The sequence below is a fragment of the Penicillium daleae genome (assembly GCF_028827525.1).
Source record: "Penicillium daleae strain IBT 16125 chromosome Unknown utg000002l_segment0_segment0, whole genome shotgun sequence".
NCBI lineage: Eukaryota > Fungi > Ascomycota > Eurotiomycetes > Eurotiales > Aspergillaceae > Penicillium > Penicillium daleae.
The window spans coordinates 3,141,360-3,161,563 of record NW_026623150.1 but is presented as its reverse complement, the minus strand read 5'-3'; the positions used below and the strand labels follow the sequence as shown (position 1 = coordinate 3,161,563).

The following is a 20,204-nucleotide window of genomic DNA, read 5'->3' as shown; positions in this document are numbered from 1 at the left end:
GGCCCCGCATTCTAGCAGAACTGCCTTTTTTCCTCCCCAATTTATGGTTTTCCTTGTCCTCCGCTTTTTTAGTCGCTCGGCACTGGAGTATATCCACCGGAAGATACCTGTTTTCACCACCCTCTCTTCACTGAGATCGATATAATTGGAGCAGTTATGCGGTTCTCGTAAGCTTATTCTGTTCATCAGACATCTTTCTGCCATCGCACCACGGATTAGGGAGGTTTACTTTCTACTGTAGCAATCGAGTATGGCCCCCAAATCATATCCAAACTAGGGGCTGCGATTGAATAAAACAAGATTGTCAACGAATCCTGTTTGGAATATCATGTGCAACGAGAAAGGAATTCTCATGAAAAAGATATTCATTCTCAGAAGCCCAGCACCAGAATCCCTAGAATCCATCAACATGCGTACCCAATCCACCCGCTTTCCCAACCTCAAGCACCTTCTTCCCAACCACCAAATCCATCAAACCCATTCCCACACACTTATAAATCACATTCGCCCCGTTCGGAACAGCAATTGCATCCGATGGACCCAATTCCCCAAGGAGGTCACCCATCTCGGTCAAGTGGTCCTCGGTAATTTTCGCCGTAATAAGCTCACCCGATTCCTCCAAGCAAGCAGACTTAGAATCAACATAGATCTTTCCTCCACCCGACAGCAGAGTCTCGGTATCAATTTCATGCATAGGTGGCTTGTAAGATCCAATAAGGGAGATAAAGCGCTGTTTGGGCGCAGACTGAAGCGCGGAATAAGAGAAGTTTGGCATGAGGGAGGGCGTGCAGCTGAAGATTACATCGCAGGCTTGAAGCTCTGCGAGAAGTCGCTGGTCATAGTCCGGAGTATCCTCTTTGGCGAGGGTATTGACGGATACATTGGGATAGCGTTGACGCAGATCGTTGAACACAGAGTGCTCCATTTCTTCTAGTCGTTGACGGCCGCGGTTGACGAATGTGACTTGTTTGATATGATCAGGGTACAAAAGCAGTGCCAGTCTGGCATGCCATTCGGCTTGACGCCCCGATCCAAAGACCAAGACATTCTCCTTGCTAATTGCAGTACTTCGAACGAAAAGCGTCATTGAGGCCAACGCCGTTCGAAAAGCTGTCACCTCGGCGGCTGCGAGGAGACCCTGCAGACGTCCATCGGGCGAGAAGATGTTAATGACACCTTGGATTCCGCCCTTGGCCACAGTCACAACCTTGACACCTGTAGTGACTGTGTCTGACACTGGCATAAAGATGCATGAGTTGTCTGCCTTTGTGGCAAAGACGGTGCGAAGTGGCTGATGTATCAATTTCTCTGTTGCAGGCACATTTGGCTTGGACTCGGCGGATATGGCGACCAAAGCATCACCCAGAACGCTGATAAATTCATGGCATTGTGACTGGGTCAAGCTGCGGAAGATCTGGGCCACATCGGGCTCGGAGAGAATATGCATTTTTAGTTGCGGTCGGTTCAAGCTACTTGAAGTGGACTTTTTCAACTCGGTATTGATGAGAAGAATATTAATTGAATGATGAGCGAGGTAGAATGTACATGTTGATAGAGGAGAAGGTCGGAGAGGCCCTCCGATAACCGCACCGGCGAGGGGTTGAGTGGAGCCCCCCTACCAAACAGGCACCGCACCCCTACCCGGTGCAATTATCAATAACAAGTAAGTAACTAATCTAGCCTCATGCGCAGTGGGCAAGTGGTTCCGACACGGCCTACATTACTTGTTATCTAGGGGGAAAGTAAGAGATATAGTCACCTAGTATTGTAATTCATCGCTATCAACAGTAAAACCATGGCTTATGAAACGCTAACGCCATCTATGAATGCATCCCCAGTAAAACGCAATGCAGAAAGCTGTTCCCTCGTGGTCCATGGAGACCTCAAAAAATGGAGAAACAAGCATGGGGAATCTTTTCAAAACAAAGGAAAAAGCGGCCGTAAAGAACTTCGTCAAAATGCAAGCAATGAAATGCAGGCTTAGTTGCTACCGCCAAAGATGTTCCGGCAGCGGCGCTTAAGTTCATCGATCATCGCGATCTGAGAGTCCTTAGTGCGGCCAACAGCCTCGGTGTTCTCAACAGCCCGACGCAGCAAGAAGCCCATGCATTCCTGGACGGATCCCCAGGTCAGGAGCTTGAACACATTAGGAGCGGCAGCGGGAGTCATGCCAACGTCGGCCTCGGCACTCTCAAACCCCTGGAGGAGCTCGAGGCTAACTTCGTCTGCCATACCCTGGAGCTGGGCATAGCTGAGGTCGACACCATAGTTCTCACCCTTGGCTGCCTGCTGGACCCGGATGGCATGGGCCTTGCGCACGGATTCGCGGTTGTGGGTAGCGATGATAACGTTCACGGGGGGCAGCTCAACGGGGGTGTCCTTCGACGGGCGCTGCAGCATGGAGTTGTACTTGCGGGTGAGGAGAGCTTCGACGACCTCGTCGTAGCAGCGGTCGGTGTCCTCTTTCTTCTCCCAGATCAAGTGACGAGGTTCAGTCTTCATGTAGGCACCGCGAACGAGCTTCACACCCAGAGTGTATCCCTCCTGGCGGGCAGTCTCCAGGTGACGGGCCAAAGTCTCACCAGTTGAGCGAAGGTATGCCTGGTAGGTACCATAGAAGATGGCACGACCGGGGGTCTGCGAGTTGCAGTACTTCTGGTACTTCATGATCCATGCCTCGATGCCGGGCTGCACAGCTTGCTCCTCAGCATCAACGAGCAGGCGCACACGACGAGAAATAGCCAAGTCGCAGACCTTCTGAATCGAGGCATCCATGAACTCGGTAGGAGCGGCCTCCTTCTGCAGGAGGCGAAGAGCATCAGTGCCCATTCCGGTGAACTTCAAAGCAACAAAGTCTCCCTCCTGGGCCATATCAACGGTGCGGAGAGTTCCGTCCAGCCACATCTGGATTTCAGCGAGAGCGGCCTTTTCATCGCGAGTGGCATCCTGGTTCTCGCCGACGAGGACCTCACGAGCGTAGCCCAGAAGCACACCACGGCATCCAAGGGCCTTGATGTTCTGGATCGAGCGTTGCACTTCGGCCTTGTTCTCACCGGCATTGAATTGCTTGTAAATAGTGTTCTTCACAAGCATATTCAGAAGTGGGTTCTTGGACACATCCCACAACGCTGAGCGAGGGTGTGCCAGGCGAGAGAGAGCAAAGATGCATGGCTTGAGCAAGAGAGGTGAAGATGAAACAGAGAGGATCAACAAAGACCGCAGAACCGACGAGACAGGGAGCTTAGAGAGAGGTGCTATCAGTGCCTTCCGAGGTGGCGACGCGGTAGGCGTTGGCGATAGAGGGTGAAGTAAGGTGCTGGCGGCCACAGACGATTTGGCGTTGCTTGTGCCGCTCACCAGACGCGTATTGGCCCGAGCAGCGGTGCCCTGGGCACGGGGCATCCGCACGGCGCGTGCGGCTTTCATGGTTGACAAGTGATAGTGGTGGCGATAGTAGGTGGTGTGGTGGGAGAGGTATAGATAGTGAGGTATGGGAAGGATGAAGGATGAGGCTCTAGATAAACTTGGGTGAAGAAGACAGGGGCAATCTCGATTCTTTATTGTGGACAGCAAATGGCTACCATGCTATATAGCTTACATACCCCTCCATCCCACTCGATCAGGTGGTCAGCGATTCATAATGAAAACCGCTTGCTCGCCGCGATTACATACTGGACTCCGGGCCGAAGGTGACCGGCAACAGAGCCGGGCGTCTGAAAGAAGGAAAGAAGCACTGGACCCGCCGCTCCTAGCCGACCGGTTGCATCACGTGATTACCATCAATGTCTATCGGTCACAAGACCTTGATCCTCAGTGAATAGTTGCATCAATTATTAGGCATGATTACTATATTGAATGATGGAAGGCATGATTGGAAAAGACCAGCATTACAATTTACGAGATCAACTAGACTCCTTCATGTCCAAGCCGAGTTTTCGCCGGTAGCTGGTCGCTCGGATCCCGCAACGAAATCCACAGGGTCAAATCTATCCAAGAGTGATGCCTTAATTTTTTCGCGCGAAAGCGTTTCTCCTTGGATGCGGAGAACCACGGCGCAGGTCTGGTTGATTTTTCAATGCCGAGATTACGATATTATTGCTGTGCCACTAGGGACGAAGATTCCCTAATTGCTCTTCCCAACTCACGCCAGAAGCATCGAGGTTCTCTGGATGCATTATCATGACCAAGTCGAGCTGAGGCCAAATCGAACTCGGAAATTGTAGTATGTACAAGACACTTCCTCGTCAAATATTGTATGCTCTTGATGGCTTCTTGCCGCACCGAAAAAGCATGTTCGCTCTACACTGGATTCGAGTCAAAGTACTTATGTTTTCTTGTATCGAATTCCCAGCTTTAAATACGCATTTCCAGTTATTAGACTTGGAACATAAAGCTTTTCGATTGTAACCTAGAGACTGGGCGTCTTATAATTCTTGCTAGAAAAGGTCGACAACATCACGGGAACTCGTGAGACAAGAGTCGACATGTATGACTCGTATGATCAATTTCAATTTGACATACATCCAACTCATGGAAACTCACTGATCCTAATAGGAAGACTTCCGAAGCGATAAGACCTTGGAGACCGACCCCAAAAGTTCTTATCGCTGTCCCAGGACTCCACAACGAGTGCGGTCTCCGCGATGTTAAAACATATCTGCGCTCGTCCTGATAATGACTTCAATCTATCCAATCTGCTGTTTGATGTCGCGATTGCAAAGCGTATTTCTCTGTACTCTTCCAATTGCGCATCTACCATCTAGGTGTTCTTGTGAGATTAGAGACGATCCTTCCAGGTACAGATAGCGATTGCTTTCTCGAGTTTTGCGTATATAAGCAATTCATTGCGCCATCGGTATATATTTTCTTGGGCGTATTTCTTCGTTCTTTCAAACAAACTTAATTTTTGATTGCACTCACTATGGGATTATCATCCAAAGGTCTGGAGGAGGGTGTTGTAATTACACCTCCCGACGATGACATGAAGCCGGTACCGGGCCAACTGGGTGATCTTCCCAATTCAGAAGTTCATCGTGGATTGAGTTCCCGACATGTTCAATTCCTGGCGCTAGGTGGTTGTATTGGGACTGGATTGTTTGTTGGTAGCGGACAATCATTGTCCACTGTTGGCCCTGGTAAGCTTGTGGTCTGGATATATTTTCGAGGATGTGTCTACTACAGGACTTGCCGGAAGCTACATTTTACAGTGAGATTGTTATCCCGAACTAACAGTTTTTATAGCGCCTTTGCTCATGGGATATATTGCCATATCTACTGTCGTGTATTCATCATGAATATACTGGGCGAAATGACCACCTACCTGCCTATGCGCGGTGTTTCCGTCCCATATTTCATCAACCGATTTACAGAGCCAAGCCTGGGATTCGCTATTGGTCAGCCGTGTCATTCTGCAGGAATACATTGTTCTGGAACTAACCAGTTCTAGGCTACAACTACTGGTACTCCTTTGCCATGCTGACTGCATCTGAAGTGACGGCCGCTGGACTTGTTATTCAATATTGGCCTTCATCAGTTACTGTCGGTGTATGGATTACAATTGTTCTTGTTGGTCAGTCGCTCCCCGCTGTGACGAATGCGGTATGATCTAACTGAAGTGCGTTCATTTCCAGTCAATCTCCTTCTGAATATTATTGCTGTATCTTGGTATGGAGAAGCTGAGTTCTAGTTTGCGTCATTGAAGATCATCGCTATCATCGGCCTAATCATCGTCGGTGTGATTCTTTTCTTTGGTGGAGGTCCCAATTATGACCGACTAGGATTCCGTTATTGGGAGAATCCGGGTGCCTTTGTGGAGCCCTATCTCGTACCAAATGTCAACACTGGGAGATTCCTGGCTTTCTGGACAGCATTGATCAAATCAGGATTCTCGTTCATTTTCTCTCCTGAGCTGATCGCCACAACCGCTGGAGAAGCTGTCTCCCCTCGTCGGAACATCCCCAAGGCTACGAATCGTTTGATCTACCACCTGTTCACATTCTATGTCATGGGCACCCTCGTCATCGGAGTGACTGTGGCTTAGAATGACAAGAATCTGCTACAGGGTGTGGCCAGTGGAGGATCTGGCGCAAGCGCTAGTCCGTTCGAGGTCGGCATTCAGAATGCTGGTATCGGACTGAACCATGTTATCAACGCAGCTATTCTCACCTCTGCTTGGTCATCAGGAACTCTTGGGTCTATGCTGTATCACGTACCTTGTACTCCATGGCATGCGAGGGTCAGGCACACCAAGATCTTTACCCGCTGCACTAAGGATGGAGTACCATACGTTGTTGTCTTAATCACCTGGGCGATTGGTCTGCTATCTTATTTGAACCTCTCCAACTCGGGCTCGAATGCCTTCTACTGGTTCACTAATATCACCACGGTTGGAGGATTCATCTCGTGGGTTCTCGTTGGTGTCGCTTATCTGGTTAGTTCCTTCTCTCCCGGCCATAATTCCAGATATTTTAGCTGACAACGTGGCTCAGCGCTTTCGCCGGGCTTTGGATGTTCATGGCCTTCTCGATTCTCGACCTTTCAAAACGCCATTCCAGCCACGGGGTGTCTACTATGCGATTGTTGTGGTGTCCCTGCTGGCCATTACTAACGGCTATACGATATTCTTCCCTGGCGCATTCACAGCCTCGGGATTCCTCGTGTCGTATGTTGTTTTCGCCATATTCTTCGTTTTATATTTCGACCACAAGATCTGGTATCGCACCCCTTGGATGGTCCCAGCGGCGGATATTGATATCTTCTTTGGCAGAGAGGAGATTGATCGGCTGTGTGAAGAGGAGGTTGAGAAGGTACCGCGTAACTGGCTACAAAGGTTTTGGTGGTGGATTGCGTAGACTTTGCTGTGGGGAATCATGTTATAAAGCAGGAGGTACGCTTCATATTTATCTGCTGTTGAAAATAGTGCCCAGAGTACACCCCATTGACGAGGTGGAAGGCAATGAATTTGTTTCCATAGATTGATTGTATACCTCACCCGAAGTTGACTACGGTGGTATTCACATTATCTCGAAAGTTATCTGATCTGTGGGGCAGCAGTCTAGCTTATCTGTCAGGTACGGAGTCCTGATGGACATTGCTTTCGATAAGCAAAAAAAAAAAAGGTGTTGTTAGCAAACGAAGGACTCACCCGGGCCGGTGTAAGTGGGGCTGCAGAACTTCTGGCGGCAAGATCAGTGGAAGAGCGGGACTTGGCATATCACATAATCGAGACAGCCTGACTGATCCGGGCCCGGGCCGTGACTGAGTGGGCGAGTTTACGTTACGTCACGGCACCGGACAACCATTCTTCCTCGCTATAACGATATTCGGTGGAGCTTTATCTAATCGGCAGTGGCCGACAGGTTTCCGGTGGATCCCTTTGGGCTCCTCCGGTCCGTTTCATTCGCTGCAGGACCCTGGAGCTCGCTGTGATGGCCGGGCGGGATCAGTCCCGGTAGCCAACCGCCTTTCATCTGGCGGTCTCCCCGCGTTCTGAGAGCTTTCCCTTTCTTCTCTTATATTCTTTTGTGCAAGCAACTGTCTTGAAATTCTTGAAAAGCTGATTGCGACCCCTGCCGACTGAGTTTCAGCATCACGTAGATCTTCAAGATGCAGACCTCTCTGCTGCGCGCTCATGCGCAGCCCTTCTCGCGCCTGGCATACCGCATTCCTAGCTTGAACTCTCGCGCTCTCAACACTTATGCGACTTTCAAGGTGCCCCAGATTAACAACGAGCCCAACGTGAGTCTTCCCTGTATGATGCGCTCTGGTTCTACTCAATACTGACGATAATCTTGATTTAGAAACACTATGCTCCTGGCAGCCCAGATCGCAAGGGCTTGGAAGACGTGTTGGCTTCATACAAGCAGTCGGCGCCCTTGAGTGTGCCTTTGGTGGTTGCAGGCAAGGAGGTAAATATCATTGCGCTGACTATCTTCAATGCTTCCTTTCTGACGCTTAATAGATCAAGAGCTCCCAAACCTTCACTCAGAGCAACCCTGCTACTCACACCCCCGTTGCCACCTACTCCAATGCCTCCAAAGCCGATGTCGAGGCCGCCATTGCCTCCGCCCTCGAGGCCCGCAAGTCATGGGCTGCTACTCCCTTTGCGGAGCGTGCCAGCATTTTCCTCAAGGCCGCCGACCTCATTTCGACCAAGTACCGCTACGATATTATGGCACTGACCATGCACGGCCAGGGCAAGAACGCCTGGCAGGCTGAGATTGACTCTGCTGCTGAGCTCATTGACTTCTTCCGCTTCGGCGTGAAGTATGCCGAGGAGGTCTATGCCCAGCAGCCTGTTCACCACTCTCCTGGTGTATGGAAGTGTGTACTTCATTATCACGTGGATCCACTGAATACAGATTGCTAATTTTTCGTTCCAGCCGCCTCGAATACCGTCCTCTGGAAGGTTTCGTCTACGCCATCAGCCCCTTCAACTTCACCGCTATCGGTGGCAACTTGGCCGGTGCGCCAGCTCTGATGGGTAACGTTGTGCTTTGGAAGCCCTCGCCTTCGGCCATTGCCTCCAACTGGCTCGTTCACCAGATCCTTCTCGAGGCTGGTCTCCCTAAGAACGTTATTCAGTTCGTGCCCGGTGAGGCTGAAGAGGTCACTAGCACCGTCCTCAACCACAAGGAGTTCGCTGCTCTCCACTTCACTGGCAGCACTGATGTCTTCCGTATGCTCTATGGCAAGATCTCCCAGGGTGTGGCGGAAGGCAAGTACCGGAGCTACCCTCGCATTGTCGGCGAGACTGGTGGCAAGAACTTCCACTTGGTCCACAAGTCCGCCGATGTGCGCAACGCCGCGGTCCAGACCGTACGTGGGGCCTTTGAGTTCCAGGGCCAAAAGTGCAGTGCCACTTCCCGTGCCTATGTTGCTGCCTCCATTGCGGATGACTTTGCGAACCAGGTCGCCGCTGAGGTAAAGCAAATCAAGGTTGGCGAGCCTTCTGATTTCACCAACTTCTGCGGTCCCGTTATCCATGAGGGTTCCTTCAACAAGCTTGCCGGTGTCATTGACGAGGCCAAGAACGATCCCGAACTTGAGCTGCTTGCTGGTGGCACCTACGACTCTTCTAAGGGATGGTACATTCAGCCTACTGTGTACCGTACCTCCAACCCCGACCACCCTCTTCTGTCGCGCGAGCTCTTTGGTCCTATCATCGTCATCCACTCGTACAACGACGCCACCGAGGCCGACTTTGTCAAGATCTGTGAGAAGATCGACTCCACTGGCACCTACGGTCTGACTGGCTCTGTTTTCGCTAAGGATCGTGAGGCTGTGCAAGTTGCTGATGAGCACCTTCGCAACGCTGCTGGTAACTTCTACATCAACTGCAAGAGCACTGGTGCCGTGGTTGGCCAGCAGCCCTTCGGTGGTGCCCGTGCTAGTGGTACCAACGACAAGGCTGGCAGCGCTAACTTGCTGTCTCGCTTCGTCAGCTTGCGCTCGGTCAAGGAGGAGTTCATTCCTACTTACACCGTTGCCTACCCTAGCAACTCCAACTAAGGAAGGGCGAAGTTGAAACTTTCCGTTTTGACCGTTGATGCTGCATGCCTTATGATAACCCGGCGTCTATTTCTGCATTTTTCCTTCGGCGTTCTGATTCTTGTCGGAGTCACGATTGTACTCCCCAAGCCTTGCTCTAAAAAGGACAAGCACGTGTATTTCTATATATAACTTGAATTTGATCATTTTGTTCTCCGAGCTTTCAATCTCACTTCAACTATCTGTAGCACAATTCTTCAACAACTTTTGCATGTTCTCCATGGCCTTTTTCGCAAACGGTTCCATCTCATACTTCTTCCCTTTCCCCTGTGGCCCAGCATCAAAGATCTCCATCGAAAACCAACCCCGGAACCCGGTCTTCAACACTGCCCTCGCAACGTCCTCAATCGGCAAATACCCTCCATCATACGGCATCGGCCTATAATCATGGCTCCATTGACCTCGCGGCCTCAACCCTCCAACAACCTGATCCTCCAACGGCGGTGACACCTTATACGCATCCGAAATCTGCAATAAATAAATTTTATCCGCTGGTACAGTACGCGCCAATTCATCCATGCTGGCAGCAAACTTCTTCGTCAACTCATGCGGGGGCACATTGTTGATCAATCCGGTGGAGCAGGTCGGATCGCCCCATTCACTACCAGCGGTTTGGAAAGTATCCAGGCAAAGGCCAACGTTGGGGAGATTGACATCACGCACAATTTCCCAGACTTCTTTCCATCCGGGCGCGTGCGTCGACCAGCACCAGTTTTCGTAGGCGAGACGGAATTTGTGCTTGGCTAGCATTTCGCCAAGTTCGCGTAGGTCAGAGACGATTGTTGAGCGATCTGTAGAGATTTTATTCGCTGGTGTGTCCGTTGCTCCGACCTGTCATGATATTAGTTTTATGCGCTCAGTCGAGATTCTAGACAACGGGATTGGGGGAAGATAAGACGAGGGGTTAATCCCAGGATATATAGAATTATATTATGTACCTGCAACAAATCTGTCTCGACAACCCTCATAATCTCGATCCAGCCGGCGGCCCTCTCGAAGGCATCTTTTCGCTCGGGCGAGTCCTTCGGCCACCCTTCAAAATTGGCAAATGGCTGCAACATCATTACTGTCAGGCCATTGGCTTTGCACAACGTGCGAATCTCCCTGGCCACCGAGGCTAGTTCGTTATAATCATCAGGAGGAATTTCATGGCCTAGCAGTTGTTCGCCATAGTCGAGAATGTCTGGAAAAGAGAGTTCGATAGCAGTGAATCCAGCTTTGCCAATTGCTTCCAGTCGTCGTGGCAATGTGTCGCTCGCTCCGCAGCCAATTGAACAAGAGGCGTAGGAGAGCGGAATCTGTTCGAGCGATTGGGGTGTTATCGAACCCATGATAGGCAATTTTATGCAACGGTGTTGGGACTTTCTGCGAGTTCAATTGACTATTTTGTAAATAGCATATGTAAATAATCCCGAACAAAGTTGAGATGAATTGCAAGCGCGATTATGCTACAATTTGGATTGTGTGAACAAAGAATGATGCAATGTTTTTGTTCCCCACAGACCGTGGGCAACTGGCGTCAGCTCTACATCATCCGCCGCAAGTGATTTCTACCAGATGACTCGTGGATGTTCCCTTCGTAAATCAGGCATTAAGACTATGCTAATTAGGAAACTATGTCAAAAACTTCGATGATGAACCGCCTCCTGCTGCTACCGCCACTGATCCCATGTTGACAACATATTTCGGGCCCTACATCCGGTGGCTAAGGGCTGTTTCTTGAAGAACATTAGAACTGCCATTATTTTCACACCTTTTCACAATTTCCCCCTGGCGTTTATACACAACCTCGGATATTATCCGGATGAAATAGACCAGACTACTACTCCTCTATTCAGCAACCATCATGCCGTCCGCAAGTTCCACAGAGAAATTCAAGCGCATCGGCGTTGTCGGAGTCGGAAGTATGGGCTCGATGATGGCATTCGCTTTTTCGGAAATTGGACTCGACGTCTCCGTTTGGGATGTAGATAAGCGAAATGTTGAAAAGGTGATGGACTGGACCAAGAAAGCCACGACTATGAAAGGCAAGATTGAAGGGTTTACCGAGATCGACCAGTTCACCAAGAGTCTCGAGGGTCAAGGCATTGGCAAATTGTTCATGTTCTCCATCACCCATGGACATCCCGCAGACTCGGTACTCAAATTAATCAAGCCGGATTTGAAGAAAGGGGACATTATTCTTGACGGAGGAAATGAGAATTATCGCCGAACCGAGCGACGCCAGCGAGAGTGCGAAGATATTGGAGTGATCTGGATTGGAATGGGTGTCTCTGGTGGTTACCAGTCAGCGAGACGAGGACCAAGCCTGTCTCCTGGAGGCGATCTCAAAGCTATACAGCTCGTGATGCCCTTGCTCCAAGCATATTCCGCCAAAGACCCCAAGACTGGAGCACCATGCGTCACTCGCATCGGCCCTGGAGGCTCTGGTCATTTCGTCAAGATGGTTCATAATGGAATCGAGGGTGGCATGCTGTCTGCGCTTGCAGAAGCTTGGTCGTACATGCACTTCGGTCTCGGCATGGACTATGAGCAGATTGGTGATGTGTTCACTGAGTGGAATTCACATGGCGAATTACGGAACAACTTCCTCGTCAACATCGGCGCCGATATCATGAGAGCCAAAAAGACACCCAAGGGCGACTGGCAGGGTGAAGGTGCTAGCGATAGTAACGGATATGTGCTGGATGATGTACTCGACAAGGTGGTTCAAGACGACGACAACAGTGAAGGAACGCCGCTCTGGGCAGTCATGGAATCTGCTTCTCGACATGTCTCCACTCCAACGCTTACAGCAGCACATTATATGCGGATTGCGAGTGGAAACCGTGCTGAACGACTGGAAGTTGCCAAAAAGCTTCAGATGCCCGCTCCGCGGACCATGGAGAATATCAAAGATCGCGCAACGGTTGTGGAAAAGCTTCGAAAAGCAGTGTACTGCACCTTCCTATCTTCCTTCTGTCAGGGCCTTGAACTAATTGCCCGGACCTCAAAGGATGAGGGCTGGGCAATTAATCTGGGAGATTGTCTGCAAATCTGGCGGGCTGGGTGTATCATCCAGTCTGAGTACATTGCAGACCTTTTGCAGCCACCATTAACATCTAACAAGCAAATGATGAATATAAAGTTCATCGACGAAGTGGCTCATGAACTGCACAACAGTTTCCCAGCTTTGAAATCAACTGTTCTGGAGGGTATAATGTACGACCAGTACATTCCTGCGATGTCTGCGACTGTCGAGTACCTCAAGTATGACGGTGGCACAATGCTTCCGACCAAGTTCATGGAAGCTCAGATGGATTACTTTGGTGCACATAGCTACAATAAGCCGGGTGTTTATGGAGAAGATCCTGGACCAACTCATAAAGGTCCTCACCACTACGAGTGGAAGCCGGCCTAAATGGTGAGGTTATGAAATATCTCAGGAACAAAATGTTGTATATTGCTCTTGAAGAGACAGTTGTGAATAGAACCCTGAGATCCACCGGACAATATCATCCTCAAAATGGCCTTGACTATATCCCTACCTCGTAGATGTCGTTTAATTCTTTCCTCAAAATTGGAACCCTTGACGATAAGGTTATCGTCATCAGACGTATACCTAAACATAATAGGAAACATTATTATGAAGGAAAAATAATACTTTTAGTCTATTCCTAACTTTAGCTCTCTATAGTAGTCACTTCTTATAAAATTTAGCCTTCTACTTCCTTCTGTTAAAGGTCATAGGTCATAAATATCATTCATCATTTTCAAATATTATCCGAATGGCCCGGCCTATCTACCATATATGACTTCCTACGCCGTAGTAAATTTAGCTAGTAATAAGCCACGGCTTTCCCCTCCTACCTTGGCTCTATAGATACTCTTGTGGATTTAGAAAACGTTTATATTTCTTCAACGTTACTATGCCTGCATTCGCGCATTAAATGTCTTGGGCTTGGCGCTAATTAGGAAAACAAAATGGAACCGACTAACGGGATAGAAGGTTTTTCGGAATCTTGGAACTTGCTGTCCTAGTCCCAGATGTTCTCGAATGCCTTGAATGCATCCCAATAATCGGCGACCATACACCGTAAATCTGAGCTCGGGCTTCTATCAGTTATCTTGTCCTGACCGGTTTGAGCAGGCCGGTCGGTGGGTCGAGAAGTGTCTGGGGTGATAGATTGGCTGGGGCCCAGGAAAGATGTTCCCAAAATAATCTGGTTGTCCTCATGAGTCTGGGTCTCCAGGGTCTGCTCTCTACCCGATATGTGCCTGAATAGGGTGGGGACGTAGACATAGACAAGCTTGGAGGCATGGACCGGCGAAAGGGAGGAGAGGAAGCGAAAGGGGCGGGAGTAGATGTAGACCAGTCCCTAGTCACCGCTGCCGCGCATGCCAGGGGAACCTAAAATGCCAAAGAGACCGATTCGTGGATTGGAAGGGCCACGTGTGAATGTGAAAGACTTCATGAACAACACGCAGATTTACATGAATCTGGCCCAGTTGTGCGATGTATCTCCCGGAGTGCGAGCTGAATTTGCCCATCAATTGTCATTGGTGCCAGTGCCTAAGAAAAAGAAGCCTGCTAAACGCGCGAAACCTACAGTGGAGCCAGATTCAGATGTCGAGATGCAATCGGCTCAGCAAGCAGGAAGAGTGACTGGCAAAGGGAAGGGCAGAGCTGTGGCCCAAGTTCACATGGTCACACCGCCGGCTCCATCATACCCCGAGCCTGGGACCGAGACTCAGGCTGGGGCCTTGAAGGATGAATGGTCCCCGAGCCAATGTCCCGGAAACCGGAGTGTGGCGTCAAGGGGTCTGTAGCCCTAGCAGAGGTCTCGGGAGCAGGCTGGTTCTGAGCCATAGACCGCCACCGACAGCACGAGGAGAGCCAGACCAAATGGGCAACCTCGCGCTGCCTGATGCAAGACCCAGAAAAGATGCAAATTATGAACCGAATCATTTCCTCCCCGGTTCCGTCGTTCCTCTTCCTACTCTCGGTAGATGATGTAGGGGAGTCACACGGCAATGCTTCAGAATTTTTTTGCTACGATGGCCGATAGCGTCAAATCAAACATTTCGCCAGCAGAAGGATAGATATAAATTGGAATTTTATCGGAGATCCTCGATGCAATCTCGAAATCATCGCATTTGATAATATTTTAGAACACGAATTGGGAGCTAGTGCATAAGACATCCAGAAAGACAAGAAGTTGTAGTAGCTTCCTGATGATTCTTTGACCTGTTCTCGGGGGTTTTCTCGGTCGATCAAAAGTAATACCCCGGATTATTTCCAGTCTGATTCTATCCATTAACACATGTATACTTGTCCATCTGGTTTGAACTTCCAATGAGATCTTTCGTCATATCTACCTCTATCGGGTGAAGTATTACGCACTCTAATCGATGGACACCCGTAAAGATGCTCCTCTAACGGTCCAGCTTGATCTTGAACAGTTGGAAGCAGATGACGGATCCCTTTCAGAAATCATCGTCGATTATCGTAGACTCCATCTATCACTGCATCCAACTTGGCCATTCGCGGGCGAGCCTTGGCAAAGCTGACACTCCGCATCTGTGTCCAATCGAAATGACGTCTGTTCCACATCTCCGCCAGGCTTTGAGATACATACAGACCCACTCACACCGAGGCTCAAGGCGATGACATCGTTATCCGACGTACCTGGCCATTGTAATTGGTACCTTTTACTATGCCAGGGCCCCATTTTCATGGGTTGTGTTCCTGCCTACGAAATGACCCGATGGAGACTATGACATAGCCCTGAATATCCAGGACATCGAAGATTAAAAGTAAGGGGCCACTGGATTTCTTCTTACGTTCATCCTGTTAACTTCACCAATCCAAGGACCCCATTGACAACCCGCTGCCATGATCAATTCCGATAACCTCCACAATGCGCTCAACGCCGACATCAAAACGCCTATCCCAGAGTCAATCGTCTCCAAGATCATCTCCCTGCCTCCATTCATTACTGTCTCGGGAGTATCAAATTTTCGAGATCTAAGCTATGAGAACAACTTACGCCCTGGCTATGTCTACCGATCAGCGAACCTGTCAGACATTACCGAAGAAGGCAAGGTGATGTTTACTGCAGACTTGGGCATTACCACGATCTTCGACTTGCGAAATGAGAGCGAAAGGACAAAAGCCCCACCTCCACAAATCGAGCGGATTGACACGATTTGGATGCCTTACGGTACCAGGCCAGCGTCGCTAAATCTGCGCGATTTTGCGGGAGAAGACAAAGGCGCCAATGGGTTTGTCAAGATGTACACGGGTATTTTGGAGGCATGTGCGCCGGCCTTTGCCCAAGTGTTCAAACATATCAGGGATCAACCGGATGATCCATTCGTTTTCCATTGTTCCGGTACGTTTGTTCTACGATTTCCAGGCATCCATACGGTCGCCTTTTCTACCCTGTTCGATTGGAGATTCGCTGATCAGTGTATTCTATTTCCTACAGCTGGCAAAGATCGCAGCGGTGTCTTAGCAGCACTCATTCTGCTCCTCATGGGTCGGCCCCTGAACGAAATCACCAACGATTATATGCTCACACGAGCCGGGTTAGAAAATGTGCGGGAGAATCTGACTCAGGCTCTGGCTTTGAACGAAGGCACTGGCCATCTGAGCCCCGAAGCGATCGGCATGTTGGAGCTGAGCGGCGTTCGGGCGCAAGCCATGGCGGCGTTTCTCAAGAGCTTCCACTCCACCTACGGCAGTGGCGCCGAGGGATATCTGACTGCAAAGCTTGGCTTTTCGCATGACGATATCAAACTCATGCGCAGGAGCTTGGCGGCTTGAAAGGTTCCTAAGTGTATTTATACATAAAATAGATCTCAACGACAGAAATAGACACACAGATGGCGGGGGGGGGTTCGAGATGGCCAGTGCAGCAAAATCTAGGGATGCATTCTAGTCAACAATCGCGCGCAGGCCTAGACTTAATTGCTTCAAATCTATGGATACCTGCAGGGCATTTCCCTTGGCATTTCATGATGTGAATAATACCCGACTGACCGCGTCTTTCTGCCGGCAAAGTACGTGCCTTCTTTGTATGCAACCACTGTTTATTCCCCCTCTCTCGCACATTTGGAGTCTCCAAGTCTCCACAGTCAACCAACGCAGATCGTTGCTGTTTTCCCGCCACTGCATCCTGAATTGGCGTCTCGCGATTTCAAGACTCCGTGAAGATCTGCCCCTCTCCGCAACTCAACGTTGCTACCGTTGCTTTCTTCCCCGCGCGCGAGGTCCCACTGAGCCCTGTGCGAGATTGGGTCTGTATCTCAAGCTCAAGCAAACAATATGTCATGACGCGAGGTCTGGCCTCACGACTGATTAACACAACGCGGGTCGTCAAAGCTCCACTCTCAACCAGCTTGACTGAATTATCCGTTCTCCATTAGGATAACCGAACTGTCCTTTTTCCATTGGGTAAACTGGTGGTATTTTGCCGACGCTGAGCGCAGGAGACTCGCAGCATAAATCAAGCACATTGCCCCGGACTCGGTCGGAATAACGTGGTGCTTGACTCGGCAACATCGAGGAAGAATTCGAGTGCTCCCTTCTCAAACCATGCGTTTACACGAGACGTTGTCCTTGGCTGCACTGTCGGCAACTCTACATACTGCGTTCGCTCAGAAGGTGGTCGACCTGACTGGCGATGGCTGGACAGTGAGCAGCAAGGCCTTGAATATATCAGTTCCGGGAAGACTCCCTTCGCAGGTGCATCTCGACCTCTTTGCTGCAAAGGCTATTGGTATGGTATCATATCACCTTGACGCAAAGTTGCAGCGACTAATTGGTGGCAGATGATCCGTCAGTTCATAGTTCCGGTTGCAAGAATCGGAAACTCACCTAACATCGCACAGGTACCACGGTCTAAACGACTTTAATCAACGTTGGATCTGTAACAACAATTGGACATATACAAGCCATCCTCTTCGTGATTTGTAAGTCGCGTTAGAAAATACAGTCGCTAAAATACACTAATTATAATTCAGGTCTACGAAAGCCAAATCATCTTGGCTTGTCTTCAATGGCCTAGATACCTTCACCACGATCGAAGTGTGTGGGCAAATAGTCGGCACAACCGACAACCAGTTCCGTCAATACACCTTTGACATTTCCAAGGCTCTTGAGAACTGCAAGGGAGATCCAACTTTGGACTTGAACTTTGGCAGCGCTCCCAAGATCGCAAATGCGATTGCTGATGACCCAAACTCTGAAAGTATGCTTTGCCCATGCACGCTTGAATTAGGAATTCCTTCTCTAACACCACTCAGAATGGCCATATGGCCCACAGCAAGTCTACGAATTCCCAAATCGATGGTATATCCGCAAAGAGCAGTCCGATTTCGGATGGGACTGGGGTCCAGCGTTTGCGCCTGCCGGTCCATGGAGAGATGCGTACCTAGTGCAATTCGAAAACGAGGAAAGTATATATGTTCTCAACACTGATATAGATGTTTTCCGCAAGGGACAGATCAATCACCTCGCCCCGGATCAAACCCAGCCTTGGGTGGTCAATGCGAGTATTGACTTCCTCGGATCGCTCCCGAAAAAGTCCTCGATGACCCTTGAAATCAAAGACGTCGAGTCTGGAAAGGTTCTCAAATCAGGCCCTCTTGAGAACATTTCAATTTGGGGACAATCAATCAGTGGAAGCATCACGGTTGATGCTGATGCGCCAAACCTGTGGTGGCCAACGGGTCTCGGCAAGCAAAACCTGTACTACGCCACGATCGCCATCGAGAACAGCAAGCGGCATGCATTAGCAAAGGTTACCAAGCGTACCGGCTTCCGGACCATATTCCTTAATCGACTCAACATTACCGATGAGCAACTTTCTCAGGGAATTGCCCCGGGCGCGAACTGGCATTTTGAAGTCAATGGACAAGAATTCTACGCCAAGGGATCAAACTTCATTCCTCCTGATGCATTCTGGCCGCGAGTCACCGAAGAAAGGATGCAGCGGCTATTCGATGCAGTGGTGGCCGGTAATCAGAACATGCTACGGTAAGCCTGCGCATAGATACTTCTCTGCCAATGGCACCTACCAAGTCTAACATTTCATGTTTCAGCGTGTGGGCCTCGGGTGCTTACCTGCCTGACTTCATCTATGATATTGCGGACGAGCAAGGAGTCCTACTCTGGAGTGAGTTCCAATTCAGTGATGCACTCTATCCATCCGATGAAAAATTCCTCGAGAACGTCGCCGCTGAAGTCACATACAATGTGAGACGGCTAAACCACCATCCATCGTTGGCCCTTTGGGCTGGTGGGAACGAAATTGAAAGCCTGGAATTACCTACGGTTCAGGGAGCAGCGCCTGATAAATACGCATTCTACGTTGGCGAGTACGAAAAGCTGTTTATCAGCTTGATCCTACCTCTGGTGTATGAAAACTCGCGATCAATTTCCTACATGCCTAGCAGCACAAACAATGGCTTCCTCTACGTCAATCTCTCTGCACCTGTCCCGATGGCCGAACGTTACGATAATACAACAAGCGGCCATTACTACTCAGACACCGATCACTACAACTATGACAGCAGCGTTGCTTTTGACTTTGGAAGCTACCCAGTCGGAAGATTTGCCAACGAATTCGGCTACCACAGCATGCCGAGTCTACAAACCTGGCAGCAGGCCCTGGACCCGGAAGATCTTCATTTCAATAGCAGCACCGTTGTCCTGCGCAACCATCATTTTCCTCCCGGAAATACCGACACTCATAACTTCAAGAATTCTTCCATGGGTATGGGCGAGATGACGATGGCCGTCGAGCGCTATTATCCCATCCCTCACAAAAAAGACTCGGTTGAGCAATTCAGCGCCTGGTGTCATGCTACCCAGTTGTTCCAGGCCGACATGTACAAGTCTGAGATTATATTCTACCGCCGAGGAAGTGGTATGCCGGAGCGCCAGCTTGGATCTCTTTACTGGCAATTGGAAGATATCTGGCAGGCGCCCACTTGGGCGGGTATTGAGTATGACGGTCGCTGGAAGGTTCTCCACTACGTCGCCCGGGATATTTACAAGCCAGTCATTGTATCTCCTTTCTGGAACTATACCACTGGAGATCTGTCGGTTTACGTAACGTCCGACCTATGGGAAACTGCTCGTGGAACTGTCAACTTCACCTGGGTCGACATGTCAGGAAAACCAATCCGGGGTAATGCTGGGACACCCCAAAGCAAGCAGTTCACCGTTGGAGGTCTTAATACGACCAAGATCTATGAGACAAATACCGCAAAGCTGGCTATCCCCGATGAGACGGATGCCGTCCTTGTGCTATCGTTGACTGCTCATGGTCGCATGCCCAACTCACAATCTGTCTCTACCTTCGCGCACCGCGACAAAGCGACTATTGTGTTCCCGAATAAACTATCTCTGGTAGATCCAAAGATTCAACTCTCCCACGACTCATCTGAGAACACTTTCACGGTGGAAGCCAAGGGGGGTGTTTCCCTCTACACTTGGCTAGACTATCCTGCCGGTGTTGTTGGATACTTTGATGACAATGCCTTTACTCTTGTTCCCGGAGAGAAGAAGACAGTTCGCTTTACTGTCCAGAAAGATGATACGGGCGGAAAGTGGGCTCAAGGTGTCACGGTCCGTGGCCTGTGGGACCAAACAACAGATTGAGACT

General features: G+C 49.8%; 9 protein-coding genes across 9 annotated transcripts; 6 read left to right on the top strand and 3 right to left on the bottom strand.

The window, feature by feature from the left end:
- Positions 1-394: 394 nt before the first annotated feature.
- Positions 395-1,447, bottom strand: N7458_002148 (putative proline utilization protein PrnX; the record flags this gene model as incomplete). The annotated part of the gene is made up of 1 exon (XM_056905531.1): positions 395-1,447. The coding sequence occupies one exon, from the start codon at positions 1,445-1,447 to the stop codon at positions 395-397; it is 1,053 nt and encodes a 350-aa protein (XP_056769638.1).
- Positions 1,448-1,980: 533 nt separating this feature from the next.
- Positions 1,981-3,426, bottom strand: N7458_002147 (proline dehydrogenase family protein; the record flags this gene model as incomplete). The annotated part of the gene is made up of 1 exon (XM_056905530.1): positions 1,981-3,426. The coding sequence occupies one exon, from the start codon at positions 3,424-3,426 to the stop codon at positions 1,981-1,983; it is 1,446 nt and encodes a 481-aa protein (XP_056769637.1).
- A 1,495-nt stretch (positions 3,427-4,921) lies between these two features.
- Positions 4,922-6,851, top strand: N7458_002146 (uncharacterized protein; the record flags this gene model as incomplete). Its single annotated transcript, XM_056905529.1, is given in 5 exon segments — positions 4,922-5,393; positions 5,447-5,565; positions 5,687-6,025; positions 6,041-6,430; positions 6,489-6,851. The coding sequence occupies 5 exon segments, from the start codon at positions 4,922-4,924 to the stop codon at positions 6,849-6,851; spliced, it is 1,683 nt and encodes a 560-aa protein (XP_056769636.1).
- A 754-nt stretch (positions 6,852-7,605) lies between these two features.
- prnC (delta-1-pyrroline-5-carboxylate dehydrogenase prnC) lies at positions 7,606-9,510 on the top strand (the record flags this gene model as incomplete). The annotated part of the gene is made up of 4 exons (XM_056905528.1): positions 7,606-7,737; positions 7,800-7,907; positions 7,961-8,322; positions 8,382-9,510. The coding sequence occupies 4 exons, from the start codon at positions 7,606-7,608 to the stop codon at positions 9,508-9,510; spliced, it is 1,731 nt and encodes a 576-aa protein (XP_056769635.1).
- A 213-nt stretch (positions 9,511-9,723) lies between these two features.
- Positions 9,724-10,880, bottom strand: N7458_002144 (sugar phosphate isomerase/epimerase family protein; the record flags this gene model as incomplete). The annotated part of the gene is made up of 2 exons (XM_056905527.1): positions 9,724-10,380; positions 10,488-10,880. 2 exons carry the CDS (start codon positions 10,878-10,880, stop codon positions 9,724-9,726), a joined length of 1,050 nt encoding a protein of 349 aa, XP_056769634.1.
- A 515-nt stretch (positions 10,881-11,395) lies between these two features.
- Positions 11,396-12,949, top strand: N7458_002143 (6-phosphogluconate dehydrogenase, decarboxylating; the record flags this gene model as incomplete). The annotated part of the gene is made up of 1 exon (XM_056905526.1): positions 11,396-12,949. The coding sequence occupies one exon, from the start codon at positions 11,396-11,398 to the stop codon at positions 12,947-12,949; it is 1,554 nt and encodes a 517-aa protein (XP_056769633.1).
- Positions 12,950-13,944: 995 nt separating this feature from the next.
- N7458_002142 (uncharacterized protein) lies at positions 13,945-14,358 on the top strand (the record flags this gene model as incomplete). Its single annotated transcript, XM_056905525.1, has 1 exon — positions 13,945-14,358. The coding sequence occupies one exon, from the start codon at positions 13,945-13,947 to the stop codon at positions 14,356-14,358; it is 414 nt and encodes a 137-aa protein (XP_056769632.1).
- Positions 14,359-15,424: 1,066 nt separating this feature from the next.
- On the top strand, positions 15,425-16,357 carry N7458_002141 (tyrosine-protein phosphatase; the record flags this gene model as incomplete). The annotated part of the gene is made up of 1 exon (XM_056905524.1): positions 15,425-16,357. The coding sequence occupies one exon, from the start codon at positions 15,425-15,427 to the stop codon at positions 16,355-16,357; it is 933 nt and encodes a 310-aa protein (XP_056769631.1).
- Positions 16,358-17,128: 771 nt separating this feature from the next.
- N7458_002140 (uncharacterized protein) lies at positions 17,129-20,200 on the top strand (the record flags this gene model as incomplete). Its single annotated transcript, XM_056905523.1, has 5 exons — positions 17,129-17,317; positions 17,384-17,505; positions 17,557-17,783; positions 17,839-18,571; positions 18,637-20,200. 5 exons carry the CDS (start codon positions 17,129-17,131, stop codon positions 20,198-20,200), a joined length of 2,835 nt encoding a protein of 944 aa, XP_056769630.1.
- Between the last annotated feature and the right edge of the window lie 4 nt (positions 20,201-20,204).